This window comes from Olea europaea, unplaced genomic scaffold, assembly GCF_002742605.1.
Source record: "Olea europaea var. sylvestris unplaced genomic scaffold, O_europaea_v1 scaffold2557, whole genome shotgun sequence".
Taxonomy (NCBI): domain Eukaryota; kingdom Viridiplantae; phylum Streptophyta; class Magnoliopsida; order Lamiales; family Oleaceae; genus Olea; species Olea europaea.
The window spans coordinates 30,237-42,143 of NW_019243850.1; the positions used below are offsets into that span (position 1 = coordinate 30,237).

The window sequence follows — 11,907 nt, forward strand, 5'->3', positions numbered from 1 at the left end:
TAAGTTTTTAAATCTGTCGTTGTTATTTGTTTCGAGTTGTGGTCGACATAACTAATCCATGTGGATGGTTAATGTATTTTTGTCAATGAATTAAATTTGTTTAATTTGTTTTAATGATGAATGACCTTTCTCTCTCACTTTTTTTGTTTTTGTTTTTTTTGTTTTTTTTTTTTTGATATACGGTTTCGAATATGTAGCTAGTTGACTTAGCTATGGTGACCTTAATCTTTCATTTTGTGAATAACGATAGAACATAAGCTTACAATTATACATTTTAGAAACTTCAATTTATATACATGATTAAGTTGCATGTTTGTGATTTTTGGAAAGATAATTGTTATGAAACCTAATTGGCAAAGAACAAGGATCGTTCTTGTGCTTACGACCTATGGTGAATATCTAGCATAATCCTTGACCTCCTAGAAACGTAAGTTGAATCCCAAACTTTCTATTGCCTTATTATTAAAAAATCAAATGAATAAATAGAGTACAAAAACTGATGATATAATACTAAGAGTACAAACCCTACCCTTATTCTTATCATATATAGAATATAACTAACAATTGTAGCATATTTGTTCCCCAGGGCATAGCCCAATGGTGCAAAGGACAAAAGTGAGGTTATCTCACGCCTTACTGGTAGTCGCAGTGTGGGGGTTCGATTCCTGAAACATGGAATTGGACTCCTTGTAGGCGTAGTGTAGAGGCAACTCTTGTTCCCTGGCCTGTTGGGGCACATCCTGCGATTTACCTTTCTCACAAAGCTCTAGGGACGGGGCGGTGGGGGCCCTCAAGGTTGGGGTTCAACGTTTTTTTTTTTTTTTTATTAAACAATTGTAGCATATCTAAATGTACTAATAATTGGATAAAATTTGGCATCTTCAATAATTGGACAATATTTGGCACCTTTTAGAATTCTAAAGTTATATGGATTATTCATTCTGCCTCTTCTGCCGTGTATCAATAATATACTTACCATGCTTTTTGTTTTCGTTGTCGTATTGTTTGTTGAATTCATTATAGTCGTAATGTAACTTTACAACTCGTAAAATATGCACTTTGTGAGTAGTGTCGGTCCTGTGATTTTTGGGGCCTGAAGCGAACTTCCTAAATTAGGCCCCAAAAATTATAGTTTGCATGCAAATTTTATCTGTGTCTTATTAAATCAATTGTTAAATTATTAACTTAAAACTTAACAGTAAAACAACAAACAAAATGTATTATACACAATCTTTTTATTATAATCAAATAACAAATTTGACAATGTCCCTATTAATCAATTAAATACTAAACAGTCAATGTTCTACCATTTCATGCCAAAATGATTTCAATATTACTTTCGAATTCTGAATTTAAACTCCAAAGTACATAGAAACCAGAGAAATAACATTTAGGGGGTGTTTGTTTTCAATTTTTGTAAAAATGAGAATGAAAAATATAGTCGTTATGGGCCCCACACAAGAGATAGAAATTCAAATTTGGTACTTGATGTGATGGATAACTATCATATTTTTCATTTTAATGTGGAAAGAATGAGAAACAAACAGGGACTTAATTCCCAATCAAATAAGTAGTATCTAACGATCAAAGAAAAATTATGATTCACTTGAAGTATAAGATAAATTCAATTCCCCATACAAACATGATATAAGAGATGATAGGCATCCGAAAGTTCTTAAGAATTTCAACTTCAACAATACACAAACCCCACAAATATAGCAAAACATCTATCAATCTACATAGCTACATAATGTTTATTTTCAAAAGTAGCATTATAATCATATATCAATCATAATTATAACTTAATATCATATATTAATTAGGAAGAAAAGACAAAAATAACATACACATTTAACTCTTTCTTCTTATAATATCTGATTGAAAGTAAAACAACAAGATTATTAGCACAATTCTTTTTAAAGAGAACCCAATAATTCAAGGAAAATACTTGTTGATTTGTTAATTTTTCAACCCAAGTAATCTCAAGAAAGGTTTCTATCTTTTTTTATGAATGATAAGTATAAAAGTAAACTAGAATCATTTCAAAGCACATATAAGAAAATAAAATAGAATTACAAACCTAAGAGGAGGATAAACTTGAAGCAGCAAGCCTGTTTCTGGAAAATATCACTCACAAATTGAGAAATAATTGATAGGATTTTCTATTGGATTTAACTTAAAATTAACTAAAAATTGATTGCAGATTCTCTCTCGCACACATGCACATAGGCCAAACGGGAAGAAAGAAATTGGCCTTACATCTAGTTTTTTTATCCATTCCAAAAAAATAAATAAAAAAATAAAAAATCAGAGGCCCCTTTTTAAATTGGGCTTGAGGCAGAGGCCTCATTTGCCTCTGTCCAAACCTTGCCTGTTTGTGAGTTGCAGTGAATCTATCTTTACAATTATCACGCTAATTGGACAATACTAGAGTGAAACAATAACCGACAACCAAAGGCGTTTATGCAGGACCAGTTTTCCTCTTTCAACCAGTACCACAATCCAAAACAACTCAAAAATGCTCTAACTTTTTCGCACTCACAGTTGCCAAGAGATAACCACTTAGAAGACCACAAAGGTAGGCAAGAGCACAAAGATAATCACCACAAAGGCAGAAGTGTGAGAAAAGCGGAAGTAAGCAGAGAGAAAGAGCCGTTTTTCTCACAAAGAAGGGTGCACATAGGTTGAGGCCGAGAAAGAGAGAAAACCAAATTTAATCAAGTGAAAGTTGCCACATAAGGTAGGTGGTATTAGGGTAAGTGATGGGTCAAGTAAGATCCTAACACTAGATAAATGGGCTACCTCTCATTTGACTATCCAAGCAAGTGGGTTGGGCCATGCGCAATACTAAGTATTTAGGCTGTTTCAAATAGCCCAATTAACCTTTAGATCGAGTCATCTTGATTGTGGTGCTAATTTATCGGTCAGTTACTTGGCTGAACCAACTGAGAATTAAGCCGAGTTAACATTGCATTCTGAGACGTCGTTTGAGAACAATTTGCCCAACAACTAGAAAATGTCATGCTTGTTGTGATGTTGCCTAAACCAAATACGGAAGTGGAAAGGCCTAAGAGCATTTCCGATCGTGGTGTAAAATAGATATAAGTTGTGATTTAGATCTTCAAAGTAGCCAAAAACCTCTTTAATGGATAGATGCAAAGTGAAATGAAAATTCTAGAAGAAAATGTTAAAAAAAAAAAAAAAAAGGGGTATAAATTCAGATTATTTTTACATCCACAAGAGGTAAACAAATGAATTTAGTTCTTTTCATTGGAGTAAAATTTGAATTTAGATCCAATATATGTAAAAAAGGATGTAAAAGTAATTTTGGATATACCAATTTACATCCAATTTTACATCTCTATTGGAGATGCTCTAAAGACACAAAATACAAGTCTGCTTTAGAACAAACTCAACCAGTCCGTTGTGGACAATGATAGTTCAGACTAAAATAGAACAACTTTCAAGAGATCCCAACCTTTTAAGCAGATATGCCAAAAACGTGAAATGTATATTTGCTATGTTATACTACACAATAACAAAGATCATTTTTATTCATTCAAACTCCCAAGAAAAACTCTAGTAGTAATATGTAGCATACACAGAGAATTTATTTTGTCTGCTCGGATTGCAAAACATAACTAGGAGAAATATTACTTTTGACGATGCTGTAAATCTAGAGTTCATCCTTGCGTGGTGTTGGATTATCAGCCGATAACTTGGTGGGGTACGAGGCCTCCATAGCTATGCCACATAGCCCTTCTGATGCATCGACATCACGTTGCATCCTAATGTAGCCCTGTTCTCCCCAGTCGGGTCCCCATGAATTCTTCACTATCCAATATTTCGTACCATCAAGAGTCGTTCCATAGCCCACAGCTGCCACCCCATGGTCTAGCTCCATCCCGCAATATCCATTATACACTCCCTGCAGTTGTAGAATGTTTTCTAGACATCGTTAGAACAGAAAATTATGGTAAAAACACGTTCCTAGAGTACCAACCGATCATCAGTGGTCGTTATAGGTAGTGAAATGCATCTAGTGAAACTATACCTCAGAGTAGAATTGCATGTCAGAACCACCAGCATCAATTGCAACAGAAACAGGCTGATTTGCAACGGCTTTCATCAAGGCATTTTCATCATTCGCAGGTACCATTTCATACCCATCAATCATGACAGCTGGAGAATTCATCTACAAAACCAAAACAAGTGAACAGAAGGGCAGATAATTCACCATTTTCTCGTTAACAAAAGCCAAGTTAGATTATTGAGGTACTTTCTTTTGCTCAATTTATTTTTTCATCAGACGATTTTATACCTTGTTTGAATCACAGTTCCCTTCTCTGGCTCTGTATGGATATATTCTTTCAGTCGTTAAGCCACCCTGTTTCTTGATAAACTCAAACGAGTGTTCCATTAGTCCTCCGTTGCAGCCTTCATTATCCTTTTCACAATCAACTAGCTCTTGCTCCGATAAAGAGACTAACTGACCAGTTTTAATTTTGTTGATCCCTTCAACTCCAACAACAGCTGAAAATGCCCAGCAACTACCTGCATAAAATTTATTCAATCCAAACACAAAATCATTACGAACATAAATATAATTTGAATTGAAATCTTTATGTTCAGACCATATGTTGGGAGGTTATCTTGAAATTTCTCTACGGGACTTACCACATCTGCCTTGATCCTTAACACCAGTGACGGCGCCTTGCTTTCTCCAATCAACAGAAGCAGGCAGATTTACAGTTTTTCCATGTATGAATCCGGTTCTGGCTCGACTACCATGGAGCATTCTATGATGTTTGATCTTAGAACTGTAAAAGTTTCTGAATTCGTGGCTGGTCATATCAGCAAACTTATTGAGTTTCAACTTGTAAGGCCTGTCCATCTGGTTCACCTTGTGTATGTGCAGCACGTTCTCCTTGAACACATTGAAACGCCTTTTTTTCTCAGTTACATCCCGAGAAACTGTGTGGTGACTCCTCCACCTATCGTACAAATCCGACAGGCTTTCATCTGAAGCCAAATCCTTCTCCGTGAACTCCATGCCCTCTGCAAGTCTAAAGATCAAAATCAACAAAACAGAAGCCAAAATCACCCTCCAAATCCCCATCTTTTCGATATCAGAGTTCAGTTTTTCAACAGAAAAGTGAACAAGCTTATCGCAGGATGCACATATCATTGGCTTTTCTATTTGATCAAGAATAACTTGAGTGTGTTCTTATAGACAGTGGGCAGTATCAAAGAACAAAAAAGCTAGAATCATGTTTATTGTAATGTGTAATCTTGTGTGCTAAACAGTCTCTAATCTTCTACAGAAATCCCGGGATAAAATTGTTTTTCTATTGACGTTTTGCCTGCTATTTTTAGAAGGGAGATTTGTACTCTATACTTGATAATATATACTCATCATGCCCTTCATGCTTAGGTTGTTTGTCTGTTCACAGAAGCTGATGAATTGTCTTATAAGGCTGCAGCCTCTATAACACGTTTCCTCTCAGGTGTATTTGTCAATGAAGTGCTCAAAATCTTGTGCAACACTCAAAGTTTGAGTCTGTTTTAGATTTGTTCGTCCGGAATTTGAACTTCTATTGTTGCCGGTTTAGGGCTTCTCCTCCCCACTTCCAAACGCTGATTCGTAAGCAATGTTACTAAGTAATAAAGATAAGACTACTGTGATTTTTTCATCAAATAGTAGTAAATTTCAGCTTAATTCAGCTTGAAGAAACAGAAATGTTGGAAAAACTCGAAAAAATTGCCCATCCTAATAGTATGGATTGACAGTCGAGACCATGAAAGCAAGCAATAGCAGTCTAGACAACTATAGACATGGATTAAGTCAACGAAAGGAAAACGGATGAATAAAGGATTAACTGATTTATTTTAAACAAAATATTCATCAAGACAACCAATAAGACTGAAAATGTTGCACATCACTCAAATCAGTTCTCAAAATTATACCTTCTACCTAGAGCAAATCCAGTGTCATTATCATTGACAACTGCATCAACCTAATACCCTGAAATCACATCAGCTACTAATCATTAAGCTTCAAATTCATAGAAATTATTAATTTTGGCTACAGGCCAGTTCTTAAACCAACTAGAAAGGGTGCCCGGTAAGAACCACTGCCCAATTATCAACCGCACGCAATGTTCCTAGCCATGCATTCCTTGCTGCAACAAGGAGAAGATTCAGTATCAGAAGATAATGTCAATTTTGTTTGATATTTTTTCTTGAACACTGTTTCATACCTTTCAGTTGTGACAGAAGAAATATCATCAAATGTTTATACATGAGTGAAAGAGCTAACCAGAAATAATTAACTCAAAGTTCTTTTAATGATTGAACTCGAACACATAATTTCACGTATATAGACGTGAACATACACCTTGTGAATAAAACTTGAACCTCAGAACAAATTTGTGTTAATAAATATACCACCAAGTAATACTTCAAATTGGGATTTTCCTATAATTAACATAATCTACGCTAGTCAAGTAGATATTTGCTCAATTTATATATATTAAATAAGAATAAAAGCCCAGATAAGCGCATAAAATGCACTTGTCACTTCTTCTATGCATGTCAGGATGTAAAGTTTAGATGTTCATGCCAAAATCCCACTGGGGTGCTGGTCGAGTTTTGTAAACCCGAAATTAAGATTTGTTATCGACCAAACTGAGGTTGAAATTTTTTTCTATTTAATTTGATCAACCCTTTTATCCAGTAAAAGATCCAATATAACAACGGCAGAGCCAGGAATTAATGTTATGGGAGGCAAAAAACTTTAAAAATTTAATCTACGAATAAAATTTATATATAATAAGAAAAATTCATAATATAAGTTACCTATTGTAGTTGTATTCGCGATGTTTTATAGCATAAAATTCATCATTAATAGAATATAGATCTAAATTCATATTAAATTATCATTTAATGTTTAGTGTTAAACAATCAGCAAGAAAACCATATTTGATTGGAAATTATTTCAATTGGTTTTGCAAAATAGGGGATTATATGTGAATAAATAATAGGAAGAAATGGGATAAATGGGTACTATCAATTGATACAAATAAGTGGGCTAAAATTATATAAATTAGTGGGCTAAACATTAAAACAAAAAAATATCTGAGGTGGACAAGTCCATTGAATTTTATTGACTAATGACATATACAATACTTGAATTCTTGATGTAGATGCTACATAGTTGGTTCTAGGGGTTGCCGAAAAGAAAGAATTTTGTTTTGCCCCTTTTCTATAAAAGTCAATTGATGGGCTAATAGACTAAAATTCACAGCAAAAATAAAATAAAAATAAAAAATTAAAGCATCTGTGCCTGGTCAACAATGGGCCGCAGCCAAGTGCAGCCCACCTCTAAATCCACCCGACTGATGCTGAACGTGGCTGCAGCCCACCTCTAAATCTGACCGACTGATGCTGAACGGCTGGACCTACCATTAACAGTTCAAATATTTATACTGTACACGACGAAAATGAAGTTCAAAACAATGCAACATTGTTACCTATTCAGAGCCTCAAGTTGTAAATATTCCATTTTTTATTTAACATTTTTATCTTTTGGCACAACGAATGTTACATAAATCCAAACATTTAGGCCATGAAATAAATATGCATGTGAGTATAATAAACAATTTAACATTAAAAACCTGGAAAGTGGTTTGAGTTTTCAAGGTCTTTCCCCCTAAAAGGCGGCAGATCTTGATGGATATACCTTTTATAAAATCTGCATGCCGTCTAAGATGAGAATGTAAGACCGATAATAGCTGTGGAAACCGTCAACAGCTGGGAAAAGCAAAGCTACAATCAGATTAAGGTGCAGCTATATAGCCACATTTAATTGGTACATTTAGTATGTTGTCCTGAGCTTTTTAGGAATAAACTTGTGTTTTTAGTATAAAATGGAGTTGGAGTTTGGAAATAATTGTTATATGGGATCTCTATTATCTAAATAATTGACAAAATGGGAGGCTTTTTCAGATATGCTGATTTTGCCGACAAGTTGCTGATGTTTCTTGGTATTTTGGGCTGCTTGGGAGATTCATTGGCCGATCCATTGGCCATGTCTGTCCTGAGTGAAGCCTTAGATGCATTCGGAAGTGCAGATCAGTCTATTGCGAAAGGGGCAGTGCGCAAGGTATGTTGAAGACAAAATCTAAGCTATAAACTGTGTGTACTTTAACGTAGTATCAGATCAGTTAAAAGTCTTTGGTTCAAGTCTCCTCGTCTCCCATTTATGAAAATTGCGCGCTTGAAGAAACTAATTCAACAATTTTTTACTTCAATTACAATGTATCATGGAATTTCGTGTTGAAACATTAGTTTGATTTCAGTTATACTTGTGTTTTCGCTCAGTATGCACTCCAGCTTATGTATGTTGCTGTTGGAGCCGGATTTGCTGCTTTCCTTGGTATGGCAACTTTCTCAGAAAATTCATGGATATTTGTAGAGGGATGTTCTCAGCTGGTTTATCATTATCTTTTGATATATTAATTTGTTTCTTTGATTCTACTGGAAAAAAGGGACAATTGATTTGCTTGCAAACGGATAATTTGAGGTCTGAGGTCATATTAATTGTGTAAAATTGCAACTTCTCAAACTGTTATTTCTAATTGTGACCCTGTTAACTTGTTTCATTACATGACATATATTTTGGTCCTAAACTTGATCAACTAATAACGACTTCGCTTGATCACCAACAATCAGGAAAGTTGGAATTCATCGAAAGGTTCAAAAACCTGTTGATTATCGATCATTTTATTTATTTGAGATTGGTTACTGCATTTACAGAAGGAGTTTGTTGGACAAGAACTGCTGAGAGGCAAACATCTCGTATACGGACAAAATACTTAAAATCGGTACTTAGACAAGAAGTTGGTTTCTTTGACAACCAAGACGCTTCATCTACCACCTTTCAAGTTGTCTCCAACATTTCTGCAGATGCCCACTCGATTCAAGATGCTATAGCTGAAAAGGTTCTTTATTGTTTTTTGATTATCGTTTTGTCCATCAACCAGTCTTCCATATGTAGTTAAATGAAAAGGCCGTTTCCCCCCTCTTTTGAGATTTTATAATTATTATTATTTTTTACCTTATATAGATACCAACCTGTCTGGCTCAACTCTGCGCTTTCATGTTTAACCTAATAGTTGCCTTCCTACTTTCATGGAGACTAGCATTGGCATCCCTTCCATTTGCAATCGGGTTTATAGCCCCAGGGGTGGGATTCGGAAAATATTTGATGGACCTAGGAATCAAGAGTAAGGATGCTTATGGGGTTGCAGGTTGTATTGCGGAACAGGCAATATCATCTATCCGAACTGTATATTCCTATGTTGGCGAGCACCAAACACTCGATAGATTTAGCCATTCTCTTCATGAAAGTATGAACCATGGGATAAAACAAGGATTAGTGAAGGGGTTGCTGATAGGAAGCATGGCAACAATTTTTGCAACTTGGGCATTTCAATCTTGGTATGGGAGCATTCTTGTCACTGAAAGAGGAGAGAGTGGCGGCCATGTTTCAGTATCAGCCATATGTATCATCCTTGCAGGAATGTGAGTTCCTTTGTGTTGAACTAATTAATCTAAAAGTTTAATCTGTTAGATAGGGCCAACATATAAACCATTTAAATATTAACTTCAAATAGGCCCCCTCATCTGTAGACAATGGTCATTTTCCCCTTCCAAAGCCTAACATGTAGACAATTTTTATTGAATGGGTGCAAGCAAGACTTGATCCCAGATCCTTTGCTTGCTTTGATATCATGTTCAACCAATTCATCTGAAAAATACTGTCCTTTGCCTCAGTTTGGCAAAATTTATAAATCATCAAACTTTATTTTCAATCACATATTGAAATGGACATTGAGCAGTATCCATTTATCTACCATTTATTTCTATTTATCTATAAATTGAACCATTTATAAATTCTTCCTAAATGGATTCGTGCAGTGGTTTTAAACTAAAGACACAACTTAGAAGTGAGTGGAAGAGCATTGCTAAAAGGATTAATCGTTCAGAGGTTTTAAACTAAAGACAACTCAGAAATGAGTGGAAGAACATTGTTAAACCCGGTCAAGAAAACAAACAAAACTAAAAGTTACAATTGATTGATTGACTATCTAGATGAATATATATTACTATTATTCATAATTATGTATGTTCTTTATACTTTACCAATAGAATGAACGCAAAGAAGTTATGCTGTTTTGTGACTATCTTCAGATGTTCGAACGCATTTCACCTTTCTAGTGAATTGCAGGTCCTGTATGACTGCACTCCCTAATCTCCCATTTATCACAGAGGCGTCAACTGCTGCAAAAAGAATTTTTGAGACGATTGATTGTATCCCTCAAATAGACTCTGAAAATGCAGAAGGGAAAGTTTTAGCAAATGTGAGAGGGCAAATTGTGTTTAGACAAGTTCATTTTAGTTATCCATCAAGAAAGGATATGTTTATCCTCCATGGTTTCAATCTCCTCATAGAAGCTGGTAAGACAGTGGGTCTTGCTGGTGCAAGTGGTTCAGGAAAATCAACTATTGTTTCATTGCTAGAAAGGTTTTATGATCCCATCTCAGGAGATATACTACTTGATGGGCACAGAATAAATGAACTCCATCTGAAATGGTTAAGATCTCAAATAGGGCTGGTTAATCAACAGCCAATTCTCTTTGCTACATCCATAAAGGAAAATATATTGTTTGGTAAGGAAGATGCTACAATGGAATTGGTTATAAGTGCAGCTAAGGCTGCAAATGCACATGAGTTCATAAAAAATTTACCAGAAGGATATGAAACTCAAGTAAACTATTTTTCCAAGCTTCTACATTTGATAATATTTTTCTTGTTATTTTACTCGAGTTTATTTTGATTTTAGTAAATCTCAGGTGGGAGAGTCTGGTGTTCAGTTATCAGGAGGGCAAAAGCAAAGGATAGCAATAGCACGGGCATTGCTTAAAGATCCAAGAATCTTTTTGCTTGATGAAGCTACTAGTGCATTGGATGCACAATCTGAAGGCATAGTACAGGTAGCCATTGACAAGGCTTCGCTAGGAAAAACAACCATTGTCATTGCTCATCGCCTCACCACAATCCATAATGTCGAGAAGATTGTCGTACTTCAATCCGGGAGAGTTGTTGAATCAGGGTCTCATGACGAGCTGATGCAAATAAATAATGGGGAAGGTGGAATTTACTCTGAAATGGTAAAAGCGCAGAAATCGGCAATGACTAAGCCTCCTAATAGTCCACGTCACCATATGGAGGAAAGATACCATAAGAGGACAACATATGCCCACAGTCCCATGTCCCCTTTCAACTTAAGCAGGCAAAATAGGACAGCTCTTGCCATTCACTCTAAGGTTTCACCAACTCATAACAGTCTCCCATCGACCTATAGCGATTATCACCAAAATAATGCTGACAAATTAGAATGTTCTTCTCCAAGTCATTTGCGCTTATTTCAAATGAATGCTCCAGAATGGAAGAAAGCCTTGCTTGGGTGTGCAGGAGCTGTTGTCTTCGGTGCAATCCAGCCAATTCATGCTTACTTCATGGGCGCAATGGTCTCACTATACTTTTCTGATGACAGCTCAAAACTAAAATCCCAGACCAGATTGTACTGCATCATCTATTTATGTCTAGGCATTATCAGTTTCTTCGCCAGTGTACTCCAGCATTACAATTTTGCAATCATGGGAGAAAGATTAACTAAGAGGGTACGGGAAAAATTTCTTGAGAATGTTCTTACTTTTGAGGTAGGATGGTTCGATCATAATGAGAATACAAGTGCTGCAGTTTGTGCAATGTTGTCGACTGACGCCAATATAGTTCGATCTCTTGTTGGAGATCGAATGTCATTAATGGTTCAGGCCTTT

At 35.6% G+C, this 11,907-nt stretch overlaps 2 protein-coding genes across 2 annotated transcripts in view; one reads left to right on the forward strand and one right to left on the reverse strand.

Annotated features, from left to right (window-relative positions):
• Window positions 1-3,492: 3,492 nt before the first annotated feature.
• LOC111382736 (vignain-like) lies at window positions 3,493-5,593 on the reverse strand. Its single transcript, XM_023006774.1, has 4 exons — window positions 4,678-5,593; window positions 4,322-4,554; window positions 4,055-4,195; window positions 3,493-3,928 (listed from the first exon to the last, which is right to left on the reverse strand). The coding sequence occupies exons 1-4, from the start codon at window positions 5,186-5,188 to the stop codon at window positions 3,677-3,679; spliced, it is 1,137 nt and encodes a 378-aa protein (XP_022862542.1). The 5' UTR covers window positions 5,189-5,593; the 3' UTR covers window positions 3,493-3,676.
• Window positions 5,594-10,298: 4,705 nt separating this feature from the next.
• LOC111382733 (ABC transporter B family member 15-like) overlaps window positions 10,299-11,907 on the forward strand; it is a 3,682-nt gene continuing 2,073 nt past the window's right edge. The window contains exons 1-2 of the mRNA XM_023006772.1: window positions 10,299-10,832; window positions 10,918-11,895. Of these exons, the coding sequence (XP_022862540.1) occupies window positions 10,299-10,832; window positions 10,918-11,895 (1,512 nt within the window). The remainder of the gene's footprint in view (window positions 10,833-10,917; window positions 11,896-11,907) is intronic.